General features: G+C 46.1%; 1 protein-coding gene across 1 annotated transcript in view; it reads left to right on the plus strand.

Annotated features, from left to right (window-relative positions):
- Positions 1 to 18,108, plus strand: part of LOC147103094 (ephrin type-A receptor 7-like) — a 276,169-nt gene that overhangs the window by 148,110 nt on the left and 109,951 nt on the right. Inside the window, exon 4 of the mRNA XM_085963175.1 lies at positions 12,324 to 12,448. Coding sequence (XP_085819301.1) covers positions 12,324 to 12,448 — 125 coding nt within the window. The remainder of the gene's footprint in view (positions 1 to 12,323; positions 12,449 to 18,108) is intronic.

The following is an 18,108-nucleotide window of genomic DNA, read 5'->3' on the forward strand; positions in this document are numbered from 1 at the left end:
AAATGCTACCGTTGTGGGAAGACAACACACGACCAGAATCAATGCTGGGTTAAAACCCAAGAATGCAGGAAATGTGGCAAGATCGGGCACATAGCTAAGGTATGCCGGTCAGGAGCAACGTACAACAATAAGAAGTCACCACAAAAATGGTACGGAAAGGTACAAGAGGTGACTAAGAAGAGTCTGAGGGAACAGAAGTCGGTCTCACACTCCAAATGCAAAGGACTGGACAGTCTGAGAATTCACAACGTGAACAATGAAGCTGACCGACAAACTCTCTGGATAACGCTACAGATTGCAAAGGTCCAAGTAAAAATGGAAGTGGACACCGGATCGGCGTTGACGGTCATGAATAAGCATGACTATAAAAAAATTTTCAAGCATATTCCACTACGGGATACGGAACTAGTACTACAGACATACACGGGGCACAAAGTAATCCCCATCGGAAGGATAGAAGTCAAAGTGAGATACAAGGATAAAGATCATCACCGGTTGGACCTGTATGTATTGCCTGAGGGAGGACCACCACTTCTGGGACGGGAGTGGATCCGAAAAATAAAGTTGGACTGGCAGTCACTGAACACCATGACGGTGGATTCCGAAAAAGAGGATGTCAAACCTGAACGGTTGTCCAGAATATTGGACGAAGCTAAGGAGGTATTCCAGCAAGGACTGGGAACACTGCGAGGTATTAAAGCAAAGGTTAAGATTGCAGAAAATGCAAGCCCAAAGTTTTTTAAGGCCAGATCGGTACCTTACGCAATACGACCGGCTGTGGAGGCAGAACTGGAAGAACTTGAACGATCAGGGGTTCTGTCAAAAGTGGACTGGAGTGAGTGGGCCACGCCCATTGTTCCCGTCATGAAGTCCTCACCAAGTAATAAGCCAGGGGGACCGGGGAAGGTCCGTATCTGCGGAGATTTCAAGATTACTGTGAATCCGGTGCTTCACACGGTACAATACCCGCTTCCGCGGATTGAAGATATCTTTGCTTCGTTGGCTGGAGGGAAGCATTTCACGAAAATAGATCTGGCTCAAGCATATCTACAGATGGAGGTCGAGGAAGAGTCACGCTAGTACCTCACCATCAACACTCACAGAGGCTTGTATCGCTACAATAGACTGGTCTTTGGGGTAGCTTCGGCGCCAGCAATTTGGCAGAGGGCCATGGAACAGGTGTTACAAGGAATTCCAAGCACGCAGTGCTACTTAGATGGCATTTTAATCACGGGAAAAGATGAGGAAGAACACCTCACGAATTTGAAACTGGTACTCACCAGGTTGAAGGAGTATGGCCTTCGGGTTAATCGCAAGAAGTGTGAGTTCTTCCAAAAACGGATCTCATACTGCGGTCATGTCATTGACCGAGAGGGACTGCATAAGTCACCTGAAAAGATAGAAGCGGTTGTGAAGGCCCCCGCTCCAGGAAACGTATCACAGTTAAGATCATTCTTGGGGTTGATTAATTACTATCACAAGTTTCTGCCTAATTTATCCACGGTGCTGCATCCGCTGAATGACCTGTTGCGGAAAGAAACACCATGGAAGTGGAGTGAAGAATGCAAAAAGGCTTTTCGCAGAAGCAAGGAGTTGATTACCTCGGAAGAAGTGTTGGCTCATTTCAACCCAGCATTACCCCTTCGTCTAGCTTGCGATGCTTCCCCGTACGGAATTGGGGCAGTACTCTCGCACAGGCTACCAAATGGCTCGGAAAGGCCAGTGGCTTTCGCGTCCCGATCATTGACACCCGCGGAGCGAAATTACGCCCAAATAGATAGGGAGGCCCTCAGTCTTGTGTGGGGCATGAAGAAATTCAACCATTACCTACAATGTAAAAAGTTCACATTGCTGACAGACCACCAGCCGTTGGTGTCCATATTCAACCCAAATAAAGCCGTTTCCACCATGACAGCACAAAGGTTACAAAGGTGGTCCGTGTTACTTGGGGCACACCAATACGAAATTGAGTACAAAAGGTCTAAACAGCATGGAAATGCTGATGGGTTGTCACGCTTGCCATTGCCGATGGTAGAAGGAGTGAGTATAGTGGACCCAGTAGAGTTGTTCCACTCATCCATAGTGGAGTGTCTACCGATAACAAACTCAATGATTGAGAATGAGACAAGGAATGACCCGACTCTTTCACGGGTCTATGATGTAACAGTGGAGGGATGGCCAGCACAGAGCGAACCAACACTGCAAGCATTTGCACAGAGGAAAGAACAACTGTCAGTGTGTCGAGGAACCCTGATGTGTGGATCTAGAGTGGTGATTCCACCCAAACTCCAAAAGAAGGTGCTAAAGGAGCTGCACGAAGGACATCTGGGGGGAGTAAAGATGAAGAATCTAGCAAGAGCGTTTGTGTGGTGGCCAGGCATTGATGGAGACATAGAGGAGATCACGAAGAACTGCCTAGGATGTCAGAGGGTTCAGAACGCGCCACCCCAGGCTCCTCTGCATCCATGGGAGTGGCCCTCATCGCCTTGGCAAAGAGTACACATCGACTTTGCTGGTCCATTTATGGACTCGATGTTTCTAATAGCGGTGGATGCCCACTCCAAGTGGCCGGAAGTAATTAAGATGACCACCACCACGACGGAAAAAACCATCACAGTGTTAAGGACTATGTTTGCTCGGAATGGCCTGCCGGAACAGATCTGTTCTGATAATGGACCACAATTTGTGTCCGAAGAATTCAAGAAATTCTTAAAGAGCAATGGGGTTAAACATTACACGTCAGCCCCATACCATCCCGCCTCCAATGGATTGGCTGAACGGTTTGTCCAGACCTTCAAGAAGGCCGTAAAGGCCATGAGTAATGAAAACATAAGTCTGCAACATAAGGTGGATAGCTTTTTGTTGGCATACCGAAATGCGACACATGCGGTCACAAATCAAACTCCCGCAATGATGTTCTGTAATAGACGCCTAAGATGCCGGCTGGATTTACTAAAACCAAACGTCAGAAGAGACGTAGAGAACCGGCAATTCCAGGGCATGAACGACAGGGTCACTAGATCTTTCCAGATCGGTCAACGAGTTTTGGCCCGGGACTACCGTACTGAGAAATGGCAGCCTGGAACTATTGGGAAAAGGCTGGGGCCATTGATGTACACCGTGGACATTGGAGACAATATAATAAGGCGCCATGTTGACCAAATCATAGGGTCCGCCACAAATGGGCAACCGACTTCACCACCTTATCCGGGTAAGGCTGAGACTGAGATACCCAGAACACCTACTTCCGATCTAGTGATACTGGAGTCAGCTGAACCTGACACGGCTTTTCAAGCCGAATCGACTTTGCCAGAAGCACCTCCTAGCCCGCCTGAAATGACGACACCACTGCGGCGTTATCCGGACAGAATCCGGAAACCCCCGGAAAGACTGAATCTATGAACTGTCTTACATAAACCTGTATATATGTTAGAATGTATGTTCACTATGGACTTAGTAAGTAATAAGCTAAAAAGGGAGGATTGTAGTGTATGTACCCGTCTACCTTTAAGGGAACTATTGAATGTAACCGTTCACCTTTAAGAGGACTACTTTCGGTGTGGCACTATTTGTTTGGCTTCTGTATACTGTAATACCGATAGTGACCACACCAGTATATAAGTGTAGTGGCAGGATTGCTGGGGCAGATTCGCCCGGACCTTCGAATAGTAAAGACCTGTTTGTTTGTTACTTCTGAAGTCTGTGTATTTATTAACTGCACAACCCACAGACTTTACACTCGGCAGATGTTTATAAACAATGGCACGGGAGGTGGATCAGTGGCCCTTTTATCAGATGGGAAAGGAGCTTGTACTTGCAATGGGAAAATATAGTTAGCCTGGTTTAATTTAACTACTAAAATGACAGAAGTCTCCTGCAAACTGAGCTCTGAGCAGGTGATCTCCATGTGTGTACAGCTCTCTGGCTGGCTTTAGCTGCCCTGTATCAAGGTATAAAGAGTGTTAAATGTGCAAGACTCAGTCTACTGCAGAGTGACGTGTTGAACCATCTCAAATTCTTTTCACTGAACAGACCTCTGTCTGTGCGTTATGTTTTCTTAAATAATGTAAACTGAACAGATCACCAGAACTGCTAACCTTTCTCACTGTGAACCGTTCCAGTCTCTATATTATAAAAAGGATATCGAGGCGCCGGAGCAGGTGCAAGAAAGAGACACATGGCCAATACCAGCACTGAGAGGTTATAACTATTTAGGAAAGACAGAACTGGCTGAGCCTCTTTTCTCCAGAAAAAGAGAAGGTTGAAGGGCGGCGCAACAGAGGTCTTTAAAATTACGATGGAGTTTGATAGGGTAGACGTAGAGAAGGTGTGGGTAAATTTAACCCCCCAAAAATGGGTGGGTTTGCATCGGGTAGGAAGTAAAAATGTTAATTTCAAACACAAACCCGACTTGCCTCAAAACCGCCCACTTCTGCTTTTAACGGAGACGGAATGAGGTGTGGCCGACCAGAGTGCGCTCAGGAAGCGGGTCGGTCGTTGAAACCTTTTAAGGAAACTGCGTGCCCCCATTTTCAGCAAGGTTTCTATTTTTTAAATCCTCTTGGCTAGGTTTCCCGGGTCTCTGAAAACCCGGCGGGTAAAGGGAGGCGAGAAGGGCTGGATCCAATAGGTAGCATTCCCGCTAAGCCGCGCAGCTGTCCGGGAGGGTCCCGCGCAGGCCACTTACTGGCTTCTGAATGCATGGGCCGCGCAGCTCGTTCAAGGGACCGCGCACCCGAAAAAAAATTAATTAGGGGGAGCATTGCCAATAGTGAAGTGCCTTTACAGCACTGCTTGTGGGCCAGGAGGAGCAGGAGTGTTTCCTCCAGGCCTAACAAACTAACCTTGTAAACAACCCCCCCCCCCCGCCCCCATCACCAACACTTCCCCCCCGCCCCGATCTTCCTTCGACCGATCTCTCTTCGACCACCCCCCCGCCCCCCCACCGATCTCCCCCCAATAATGTTCCAATGAAGTGCCTTGGGATGTCTGTCTTTGTTAAAGGCACTATATAAATAAACTATATAAATGCAAGTTGTTGTTGTGCATGATACACCCTTTTTTTGTGTCACACTTGACTAATTGTCGACAGCCACATGTTCTGTTGCGTTGGGGGAACGTAAACGAATCTCCGCATGGCTGGCACCCAGGAGCTGCAAGGGTTAACCTGGAGAACGTTTACTACCGAACATCATTGACTGAAGATTTGATTTCAGTACAGCTATTAAAGATATTAAAGTTCAATGGAATGGTATCAAGATCTTTACACAGCCCTAAGGCAGTGTGTGGTTCGTATATTATAAACTGTTGAGAAGCATAACTGTGCATGAAACTGAAGAATCTTTCCAAGTACATAATCCACTCCGTGAGAGCTAGTGCAGCTGGTGCCTCTCTTATGTCACAGTGTATAGCTGTAAATAAGTTCATCGACAAACACTTACAAAAACAATATTTCAGTGAGCGAATGTTAAACCTGTGAAACAGGCTCTCTAGGGGGATGGTGGAAGCAGCTCGTGTTGCTTCATTCAAATGTAAATTAGATTTCTTTCAGTAATATTTTGGGATGCAGTGTGTGAGTAATTGGAGACATGAGATGTGGTAAGTGTAACATGCTCGGGAGGAACAAGTGACTTTGGACCTATGGTTCTCAAAGCTCTCCTCTACTGGGGTTTTCCTTGCGTCCTGTCAGAGCCTGGTGTAGACTAATTGATAGAGATTGATTGCTATGATCAGTCAACAACTTCATTATTGTTGCATCTTGTGACTGCCAGCATGGTAGAAGGCGAACTAAATGGACCTTGGTCATTTTCATCTAGCAATTCCTATATTCCTAAAAACAGCGAGCAAATACAACATAATATGAATCATAAATTTTTACCAGTGCAAAGCACATTAGGTCACAAATCCACAAAATGGAGTTACATCTTTTAAACAGTATTGATAAATTTCAGTACGCTTGAAGCTAGGTTTTACTTATATATATATATTTTTTACTTTGTCCCAATGTAGTTTGCATTTTTTTAAATTGAATGAGCTTTTCATTCCGGACGTGGAGATTGAATTTATTGCAATCCTCTTTCGGATAAGATGTTAAAACTGAAGTCTGCCCTCTTAGGTGGACATAAAAGATCCACAAAACACTATTTTGAAGAAGAGCAGTGGAGTCCCCCCCAGTGACCTGGCCACTATTTATCCCTCAACCAACATCACTAAAAAAAAATATCTGGTCATTAGGCCAGATCTTGTGCGCAAATTGGTGACCGCATTTCCTACATTATAACAGTACTCTTCAGAAGTATTTCATTCACTGGATCGTGCTTTGGGACATCCCAAAGTCATGAAAGGTGCTACATAAATGCAAATTCTTTGTTTCTTCTGCATTGGAGTTTCAGCCTAGTTTGTGCTCAAGTCCTGGAGTGGGTCTTGAACCCAGAACTTCTGAATCAGTGGCGAGAGTGCTACCAACTGTGAGCGAAGCTGGAAATTCAATCCACTGCAGGAATCTCATTGTGTCGCTTACATGTCATTATAAATACATACAGTGGGCAAGAATTCTCTGACCCTCTCTCTCTGAAATGATGATGATTGCCCTTTAAGTTTAGCTTGTGGCTTTTTTGTTATAATCACATTGCCTGGATTTGCACAAAATACCTTTCTATATTCTGCATTATTGATCACTATTTTAAGCACTTGAATCATCCTTTGATTACAGCCATATCTTCTTAGGCAGCCCCTCAGAACCGAGGATGACTTGCTTCCACATTAAAAATGAGTTCTCAGGTGACTGATGAGTCCAATGCGGTACCTACAGTCTCTGTCACAGGTGGGGCAGACGGTGGTTGAAGGGGCGGGTGGGTGGGGTGCTTGGGTTGACGTGCGCGCCTTCCGCAGTTTGCGTTTGGCTTCCGCTTGCTCCCGGCGAAGAGACTCGAGCTATTCGGTGCCTTCCCGGATGCTTCTCCTCCACTTTGTACGGTCTTGGGTCAGAGATTCCCAGGTGTTGGTGGGGATGTTGCACTTTTTCAAGGAGGCTTTGAGGGTGTCCTTGAAGTGTTTTCTCTGCCCACCTGGGGCTCTCTTGCCGTGTCGGAGCTCTGAGTAGAGCGCTTGTTTTGGGAGTCTCGTATAGGGCACGTGGACGATGTGACCCGTCCATCGGAGCTGATCAAACGTGGTCAAATCTTCAATGCTGGGGATGTTAGCCTGAGCGAGAATACTGACGTTGGTGTGCCTATCCTGCCAATGGATTTGCAGGGTCTTGTGGAGGCAGTGTTGGTGGTACCTCTCCAGTGCTTTGAGGTGCCTGCTGTACATGGTCCATGTCTCTGAGGCATTTAGGAGGGCGGGTATTACTACTACTCTGTAGACCATGAGCTTGGTGCTAGGTTTGAGGACCTGGTCTTCAAACACACTCTTCCTCAGGTAACCGAAGGCTGCACTGGCACACTGAAGGCGGTGTTGGACTTCGTCATCGACGTCTGCCCTTGTTGACAGTAAGCTCCCGAGGTATGGAAAGTGGTCCACGTTGTCCAAGGCCTTGTCATGGATTTTGATAATCGGGGGGCAGTACTGTGTGGCGGGGGCAGGTTGGTAGAGGACCTTTGTCTTATGGATGTTTAGTGTAAGGCCCATGCTCTCGTACGCTTCAGTGAAGGTGTTAATGATGGTTTGGAGTTCGACCTCCGAGTGTGCACGTGCCAATTACAAGAGAAATGCAGGGAACAGCACCAACCGCTGTACATGGCCTTCTTTGACCTCACAAAGGCCTTTGACACTGTCAACCGTGAGGGATTATGGAGTGCCCTCCTCAAATTCTGCTGCCCTCAAAAGTTTGTCGCCATCCTCCGCCTGCTTCATGACGACATGCAAGCCGTGATCCTGACAAACGGTTCCACCACAGACCCAATTCATGTATGGACCGGGGTCAAGCAAGGCTGTGTCATCGCACCAACACTCTTAATCTTCCTTGCGGCAATGCTCCATCTCACCCTCAGTAAGCTGCCCGCTGGAGTGGAGCTAATTTACAGAACAAACGGGAAACTGTTCGACCTCCGTCGCCTCCAGTCCAGATATAAGGTAGCCCCTTCCTCTGTCGTTGAATTACAGTATGCAGACGACACTTGCATCTGCGCTCACTCGGAGGTCGAACTCCAAACCATCATTAACAACCATATACCATTAGATTCATAAACTTGCTCACCCCCCAATGAGGATTCTAGTTTACATAGGAATCAACATCACTTTACTGGTTATGTTGCAGAAGAGAGTGGTCCAAGTCTGCACCATAGGATGTGGAAGGTGCTATATAAATGCAAGTTCTTTCTTCCATCCCTCCTCCCTTCCTTCCTTCCCTTCCACTGGCCTTCAGTGTACAAAACTGGTCTTGTCGGGAATGTGCACTCTTTGTAGGAGAACATATCAAATGCGCTGTAACTTGACAAATTTGTTTCTGAAAAATGCAAATTATGTTTACAGTAATAATGGCCCAGAAATTCGGGTCGGAGGCTTCCCGCGGGTGCAAGCCTCCGACCTGCATTTACCTAGAGCGCCGGCTGTTGTGCTGTGGGCCCGCGTGGGATTCCGATCCTGGGCCTCCTCCAACTGCTGGCGCGCAGTGCTTGCGTATCCCAGGGGCGCAGTTAGTTCGAAGCGTCCCCTGGGATCACGTGGGCCATGGAGAGCCAATGGTAGCAGGGAATGCTTCATTCATAAATTTGACAGGAAGAGCTGTCAAACCTATAAATACTATAAGCCCCAAAACATAACTAAAACTTCAAATAATTTTTTTTTTAAATTACATTTTTAAAATAACTATAAATTATATGAAATAACTATTTTAAACAATAACTTAAAATTTTGAAAAAATTAATTACATTTTCTAATGGGGCTAAAAATAAACTTACCCTTCTTTAAAGTATTTAAAACGAATAAACCTGTGGAAAAAATGTTTAAATTTTAATTAATTCTTCACTTACCTTGTTAAAAGCAGGCCTTGCGACTGCTTTTTAAAAGTGTAACTGCTGGAGACTTACCCTCCCGGAGAAACCTGCAAAAAAAATGTAAGTTCGATGCGCACGCGCTGCCTCTCCCACGCACGCGTTCCACTGGTCAACCACTTCTTTCAAGGGAACGGAAGTTCCGGTTTCTCACGCATGCGCAGTGCATGCACGAAACTGGCACTTTCGTTGGGCCTACGCGTGTACTCACGCGTGGGGACCCAAATTTCTGGGCCAATATAGCAGAGGCATTAAGATGGAAGAAGTTAGGAAATGTTCATTAAAATAGCCAATGTAGACTTACTGCTGTCTTAATGGGGAAGAAATTCAGTATCGCCCCATTTGGGGCGCAATTATCGGCCGGGCGCAAAGATTAGCGCCTGGCGCTAATTATCGCCTCCGACTGCAAACTTGGCTTCTATCGCCCCTGGAGGTGATTGGAGCACTAAATCAGGCGCTTCACACCTGTCTTAAGGCGCAAAGGCCTCAGAGCGAGGCGCTACCTCAGAGCGCTGGCGAAGCTCATGTGATGTCAGTCAGCAATGGAACAGAGACACAATGGCGCCGGCCAGTTCTTAAAGGGGTGGGTTGATCTTGCTCTCCATCCACATCCTGCTCATTGCAGCCTTGAATCTCGGCCTGGAGAGACCTGTACATCAAATCTGCTGGAAAGAACAATGGAGAGGCCCAGGGAAAGAGCTCAGAGTGCAGCCCCCACAGTCTCTTCTAAATCGATGCAAGGACAGGCAAATCAAAATGAACCTGCAAAGTGCTGCTCAGTACCCAAAACTCCTTCACACAGTGTTGAATCTCCCCAGAAAACGCTCTCTCTCTCTCTCTCTCAGAATGCGTGGTGCAAAAATGTCACCAACAAAGAAAGGCAGGAAGTGTTCGCCTTTAAATAGCACTCCCTCAGTCCCTTCCTGACTGCATAACGCTCCCCTCTACCTGTCGTTGCTAGTGGCAGGCGGTAAGGCAGGGGGCGCCACTCAATATCCGGTCCAGGGCGCTACCGGGGCGTTGCACACTCGACTGACATCACAATCTGCCGGCGCAGGAGATCGTGGTGGTAGTGTTTAGCGCCACCGCAAAATGTCTGATCAATTTCGTGAGCAGCGCAAACATCGCTGCGCACGGGCGCTAGTTGCTTTACGCCCCATTAGCGTCCTCTTAAGACGCTAACGGGAGGCGCAAACCAACTGAATTTTTCCCCCAATGTATTTAATTTTGAATAATTACTGATAACACTTCCAAAAAGCTGGAACAAGATGAAATTTCTCCTGAATCCCCAGTCTCTAAAAGTGATTGAGCAAAACTGCACAATATCAGGCTAACAGTACTCAGTACTGACTGGGTACATTCCAAAGGGGGCATTGCGCGTCCCTAAAAACTGGAGTCGGTACTTCCCATTTCTGCATCGCTGATCAAATACTCAGCTACCGCAGCAATTTCCAATTCCTTTCATGCCCACTCAATCATCTGTTTCTCTTGAAAGGAGTTTATTGCTGAAAGGACTCCACTTCTGCTCAGTATTTCCCTCGCTCGCTCTCTCTCTTACATACACTTGCACTCATCCTCTCTCGCACTCATACATACATTTACACTCACAGGCACTCATCACCTAACCTTACATTACTTTTAAGACTAGGATGAAAATATTTATTGAACAGCGCATTAGAGCATGTACTTGCAGTAGCTCAGATCTCACGGACAGAGGAACATTAAGAGATGGAAATTCACAATATGGAAAGCAAAACTTTCCTCTTGAAGTAAATCTCCCTTGTCCTACACTGAACGGAACAGGGTAGCAATGTCAAATAGGGTAAATCAAATCAAATAGCTTAAAGATTCAGTGGTGAACTTTGATGTATTCCATTTATTGTGATTGTATTGCCCTTATTATTAATTTAATAACGTTCATTTATTTAATTTTGACAGCAACTACCTACCCTGCATGTGGCACTTAAGTCCCACATCTCTGCTTAAAAATTGATCATTTGATTACCGCAGTCATGGTGGCAGCTTTTATGTTACATATTTATTTCAGTATTACGACAAAAGTAATTTCTGTGTTTATAGTAGAAACATAACATGCTGTGATTCATAGTAAGCAGCTACAATGCAGTTGCTTTTATATAGTGCAATACTGGCTCAAAAATATAGTTCTGTCTGCCCCTCAAGGGCCGATGGGTAAATGCACCACATGGTTTAGTTCTGAGCCACACAGATCAAGAAGGTTGCTGAGTAAAATAGAAAAGACTTGCATTTATATAGCAGCTATCACACCCTCGGGTTACCCTTCATAGCCAATTCATTGTTGTTTAAGTGTAGTCACTGTTGTTATTCAGGCAAACATGGCAGCCAATCTGCACACAGCAAGCTCCCACTACCAGCAACAGCAACAACTTATATTTATATCGCACCTTTAACTTAATAAAAGGTCCCAAGGCACTTATATGACCAATTCATCTACTTTTCTGGTGGTGCTGGCTGAGGGATATAGGTTGACCAGACAGCTGGCAGGAACCATCATCCAGGACTCTTGTTCCTAATTACTATCCAGTGAACCACGTGGGCAAGTGCATCCGCGGGGATGTTGGAAGAAGATGGGCTGCCTCCATGGTCAAATAGCCTGCTGGCGGTCACTGTCTGTGCATTACACGATCAACAGCGACTTGGGCAAGGTCTCCGAGGCTGTAGCTACCTGTGCAACGTTTAGAAAGATTCAAGAGCAGAGGAGCAAAGGGGGGACAAACTGGAATGAAAGGAATAGATGTAGCTTTAGACGGGATGCTATTACTACTAAATTCCTGGCCGTTGGCTCAGCAACGGAGATGGGGCCTGGAAAGCCATATTTGTAACCGTTTGCGAAAGAGCAACGGGTTATCACGATTTTACACCACAAATATTCTGTGTTAATTCTGTAGTATTGGATGACGTGCATTGCTTACTTACTGCAGAGCAGACGGATTCAAAACATGAATATTAATAGTTCAACAGATTGCCTGTAAATCGCCTGAGATTATTGAGTATCCCAGCAGCCTGAGAAATTGAGATTGTGGGGGGGATGTGTTTGGTATCCGTTAGTCATTTGATCACTAAAGATTTCCATTATGTACATCTAGTGCGGGACCTCGCTGCTACCACTGTGAATTCACTTGACGTGTTGAAACATCAAAAGATTTCATCCTTTTAAAGCATTTTCAGGTGTTGTCTGAAGCAATTTTGCTCGCAGATAATGACACACATTTTAAGGGCTTGCTAACCTGCCGTTTTTTTTTTAATTTGATGGTGCTGATACTTTTATTTGTCTGCTCCCATTTCCAGGACTATTACAGGTGACTGATATCAGGGCGGAGCGTGTAGAGCGGAAGAGTATCACCTTGGCGTGGCAAGAGTCGGACTACTCCAGCGGCAATGACACCGAATATGAGATCAAGTTCTACGAAAAGGTGCTTTACGATGTTCTGTGTAAGACACAGCATGTCTGGAAATAGGGTTTATAAAAAAAAATGTGAAACCAGCTCCACTTTCACCAATTTAAGGGGCGGGGGAAGGAGGGGGAGAATTGACTTTGAGTTGGATTTAGGCACGTTTGGATTCATGAGGCGGGGGGGGGTGCGCGGGGTGGCGGTGATGTTAGATGATCTTTAAAAAAGGAACCATAAACTGTATAACCAGCATGCAGTCAGTGACAAAATTGAGCTTTGGTGTTGCTGAACCTTAAGACTGAGGGATGTTAAACTTCAAGATACTGCGCTACAAGAGAGTGCACGTTTAGTACAATCCCAGGGGAAATTTCCTCTGTGGCATGTGCGAGGAAAGTCTAAATAAATTCTTTATAAATGGCTTTATGAGTTTGCTACACAATACACACACATAACAGCCCCCCCTCCCCCAAGTCCCTCCTGCATTGCTAATTTATAGAGAATATTCATATTCCATCATTAAAACATTATCTGGTCATTATCACATGGCTGTTTGTGGGAGCTTGCTGTGCGCAAATTGGCTGCAGCGTTTCCTACATTACAACAGTGACTACACTTCCAAAGTACTTCATTGGCTGTAAAGAACTTTGGGACATCCTGAGGTTGTGAAAGGTGCTATATAAATGCAAGTTCATTCTTTTTACTTTCCACATTCATGAAGATTTTGGAGACCAGAGTACAGTTGCTTCAAAGTGGATGCAAAGAGTTAAGGCTTCCACCCCCCCACCCCAACCACCTAGTGTTTATCTGGAAGAATTTAACAAGTATCGCTTGTTGACTTGGAGAATGCCGTGTACCCGGCTGGGGAAGGCCGGGCCGCCCTTGAACAGCTCGTGGGCCAAAGTGGCAGCCCCCGTCGAAATGACTCGAGCCGCGGCACTGGTACAAGGCAGCTCCTCTCCATAACTGGAGCAGCTGGGGAAGAAAGGAGGTTTCTAGCAGGTGATCAATTCATTGTTGTAGGATAGCCAATGGTAAAGCTTGCCCCCCCCCCAAATATGTATTGCTAAATCCCAGTGCGTAGCTTCTGCTCCTGGAGCGGTATCAGACAGAGCCTCTTCCCCCGCCCCCTCCCCCTCCCCCCAACCAATCTAGTAATCCAGGAATGAAATTGGGAATGATCGTTTTATGCGGAGGGTTTCACCTGTAAGGCCTAAATTAGTTCACACACGATTGCCTTACGTAACCTGGTCTAAAAGATAACAATTTTGACCAGTCCAAACGAGTCAACAGCAGGACCGGAGTGCAACTTGACGCTTACTTGCCACAGACATCAAAAACCTCGGCAAATGGCGAGATGCAATCCCAACACTGCTTTTTTTAAGTATTGTGTAGTGATATGACTCGTACCATTAAAAGCTTAAATATTGGTCATGAAAGTCTAATATAAGCTTTGCCTGAATTTTGCTTAGTAACAAGATAGCAGAATTGCATTCATCACACAAGATTGCAGTACGGCCTCAGTGAATTTACATTCACTCTGTATTCAGGCTATCATTGCTGTCAGCCGTGGCTCAGTGGGTAGCACTCTGACCTCTGAGTCAGCAGGTTGTGAGTTCAAGCCCCACTCCAGAGACTTGAGCACAAAATCCAAGCTGGCACTCAGTGCAGTGCTGAGAGAGCACTGCACTGTAGGGGGTGCTGTCTTTTGGATGAGATGTTAAACCGAGGCCCCGTCTGTCCTCTCAGGTGGATGTAAAAGATCCCGTGGCACTATTTTGAAGAAGAACAGGGGCGTTCTCCCCAGTGTCCTGGCCAATAGTTACCCCTCAATCAACATCACTAAGAATAGCACATCACATTGCTGTTTGTGGGACCTTGCTGCGTGCAAATTGGCTGCCACGTTTCCTACATTACAGCAGTGTCTACACATATTCGCTAGAGTTTAGAAGAATGAGAGGGGATCTCATTGAAACTTATAAAATTCTAACAGGACTAGACAGACTAGATGCAGGAAGGATGTTCCCGATGGCGGGGGAGTCCAGAACCAGGGGTCACAGTCTAAGGATAAGGGGTAAGCCATTTAGGACAGAGATGAGGAGGAATTTCTTCACCCAGAGAGTGGTGAACCTGTGGAATTCTCTACCACAGAAGACAGTTGAGGCCAATTCATTAAATATATTCAAGAAGGAGTTAGATATATTTCTTAAGGCTAAGGGGATCAAGGGATATGGGGAGAAAGCAGGGACAGGGTACTGAATTTGGATGATCAGCCATGATCGCATTGAATGGCGGAACAGGCTCGAGGGGCCGAATGGCCTACTCCTGCTCCTATCTTCTATGTTTCTATGAAAAAGTACTTAATTGACTGTAAAGAGCTTTGGGTTGTCCTGAGGTCATGAAAGATGCTATATAAATGCAAGTTCTTTCTTTCTTTGCTGTGTCTCCAGTATTAAGGCTGTCCTTTGGTGATGCAAGCATAAATCTCCCTTTTGAGTAGCAGACCAGCACTGGAATCTTGCTGTGCCACTGTCCTCAGTGCTGCTCTGTTGTCACCTTGGGGGCATCTCTGCGCTGAGTCGTTGCTGCTTTCTGTCATCAGTTGTCTTTTTCTCTTCCTAATTTAGCTAACTTGACACGTAGTGTAACTTCCTCTGTTGACTTTTGCATTGACTTTTATGCTATCGATCCTTTATGTTCTAAGCTTGCTGACAACATTAAAAGGCCCTCGCAAGCTTCAAATGCTACATTACAAAACCTTCTCTGTCTTTAAATACCTCAACGTACCATGAAGAGTGTCCCACCTTAGGTGGCCTAACCAATCAAAGGCTATTCTGGTTATGTGGATCCCTCTCTGGGGTGTCACAGACATGTCTTGGGCAATTCGAACTGTCAGCCTGTAGGAGCTTTAGCCAGAAGGCATGTTATATGAAAAGAGTCGAGAAGACTTGGTGCACAGCGCTCTGAGTTATAAAACTGACTAGTTCCCGGTTCTGATCGCTTGACCCAGTGAAGAAAAGTCCTTTATTTGTTTGATTCACACCACCTGCCTGCTTATGTAAAAAAAATAAACTTCTATTTTTATCTGAGCACTAAATTACATAAGGGAAGGACTGAACTTCTTTTGCTAAACAACTGGGAATTAACCCCTTTGGTAGGACTTCAGATCTCACACTGGTAATTAAATGCATTTCTCCTTTATAGATAGACTTTGGGTGGGGAGTCTCTCATCCAGCTCTTGTTAACAGGGGATATTTTCCAGTAGTGCAGTGTGTGAGAGTTGCATTCTATCTTTCGTTAAGCAGGTATAACGTGCCCGTGCTGTAGCCCAGTGTGTGAGAGTGCACGAGCGTGCAGCACGCAGTTAGCTTTTATTCTGAGAATTTGTCGCATGAAGACCTTTAACGATGTCGGTGTCCCCAGATTTTCAGCGATTAAATTGCAGCCAGAATTGGTGTCTTGTTGAACTTTGAAGGGCTGTAAAGTAATCGGAGTCATTTCTATGGGGCTGCAGTTAATGTGTGACAGAGGGCATGCAAACACTTTGACACAGACATGCTTTGTCCATCTACAGGGTATGAGGCACTGGTGGGGAGCCGTACATAAGCTGATTATTTTTCAGAGCTGCAAATAGTTTTCTTATTTGGCAATACCCCCCAGCTGAGGTGGTGCACACTTTATGTGCCACCTGCTACCAGGCACTCTGTAGCACACACCTGTGGGGAGGGAGAGTTAAACAGGGCACACCTCCTATCCTTCACTTCCTGCAGCATCAGTTCTACTGCAGCATCAGTTAAACTGGGTCTCCATCTGGCCAGTTCTCTAATAGAAGTGTGCAGGCCAGGGACCGCCTGGAAAAAAAATGGACCTGCCCTTTAAAGGCTGCTGCGGCCCTTTACATGGCTGCAGCTGCTTCCAAATGTTTGAGTTCTGTGTGTCTGACGAAGCACAAGGTGGGGACTTGCAGGGAAGATATCATTGGCCCCAACCTTGGAAAAAATTCCTTGGGGTCCATACCATAATATTCCCTCACCATCCACAAACGTGCTAGAGAATATCCTATGATATTTCTTGTGGATCACAAGTTAGTAGTTAGAGGCAACCTAGAAAGGAAGTGTTCTGTCCCATACATTGCATCCGTGGAGCAAATCTTCATGATGCCCAGCAGGAAAGATTTGACGTGAAAATTTCTCTGCTCACTCTCCCTCCATTTGGCAGTCTTAAAAAGAGTAAAATACAGTAGCAAGGGGGAGGGCAGTCGATCATAGAGTGAATGGCTGATTGCTTCTTTCACCGACAGCCAGTGGGAGAGCGTCAATTTTAAAATTGCACCTTTTTTCGAAAAGAATGTTAACGTGACATCAGCCAGCGTAGCCAGTCCCCAGGGTAGCCAGCATGCTGCAGCAGAGTGTGGCAAGTGAATTCCTTCCTTGTCCTCCCCATCCTCTCAGCCCGGTAGAGTGTTAGAAAGGTGCCGACACACCCACATTATGCCAATGCCCCCTGACCCTACAGCCACCGGGCAGTCGGAAGTTCCTCCTTTAGGAGACCAGAAGATAAATTTCAGGGTTCTGGTGTCAGGATTTATACACTCTGAAGTTTGGTGGGAGTTCTCCTGGTCTCATGCCATAATTTCTGTGGGAGACAAGCAGAACACACACCCCCCTCCCCCTCCCCCTCCCCATCCTTAAAACAAATGTCAGAGTCCCAGCATAATCCAAATCTCTGCTGTATTATGGGGATTTCCATTGGTCTCGCACCGTAACTCCGGTTGGGGTTGGGGGCGGTGGGGGGGGGGGGGGCGGTGGAGGCCTGGGGGGGAGACCAGCAGAACCCCGTGGAATTTCAGGGCCATGATGTCTCGGGGATGCTCTCTTGATTTTTTTGCAGAATGGTTAGCAGAAACCCAAAGCTCCAAGTTATCCAGTCATTATTTGCAAAGCAACTGGGGACTGCGCAGAAAGCAGGTGCATTTCCTGGGTGAAACATTAACCAGTGAGCAGGCAAGACTATAAAAGCTCACATGCTTTCCCCCATGAGCCTGGCGATAAATACACTGTGCAAGGTGATGCAGGCCAGAAGGCCCCAGTTTCTATATCTGGTCTGTGCCATTTATTTCTTTATTCATACACGGGATATGGGCATCGCTGGCAAGGTCAGCATTTATTGCCCATCCCTAATTTCTCTTGAAGGTGGTGGTGAGCCACCTTCTTGAATAAGTGGCATTTCAGAGTCAACCACTGTGGATCTGGAGTCACATATAGGCCAGACCGGGTAAGGACAGCAGATTTCCTTCCTATTACTGAGATGAGCTTTTAGTTCCAGATTTATTCAATGAATTGAATTTAAATTCCTCAGCTGCTGTGCGTGGTGGGATTTGAATTCCTGTCCCCAGATCATTAGTCCAGGCCTCTGGATTACTAGTCCAGTAACATAACCACTATGCTACTGTACCCTTACCTGGATCATGCAATACCTCAGTGCCTCTGAATTAGAAAGGGGAAACCATTTGCCAAATATCCACTGTTGATTGCTATCTGGCGCTGAAAGAAAGAAAAACTTGTCTTTATGTAATGCCTTTCACAACCTCGGGACGTTCCAAAGCGCTTTGCAGCCATTAAGGTACTTTTTGAAGTGTAGTCCCTGCTGTAATGTAGGAAACACGGCAGAAGGTTATGCTGATA

This window comes from Somniosus microcephalus, chromosome 20 (assembly GCF_052327205.1).
Source record: "Somniosus microcephalus isolate GS21.2 chromosome 20, FLI_Smic_1.0, whole genome shotgun sequence".
NCBI classification, from domain to species: domain Eukaryota; kingdom Metazoa; phylum Chordata; class Chondrichthyes; order Squaliformes; family Somniosidae; genus Somniosus; species Somniosus microcephalus.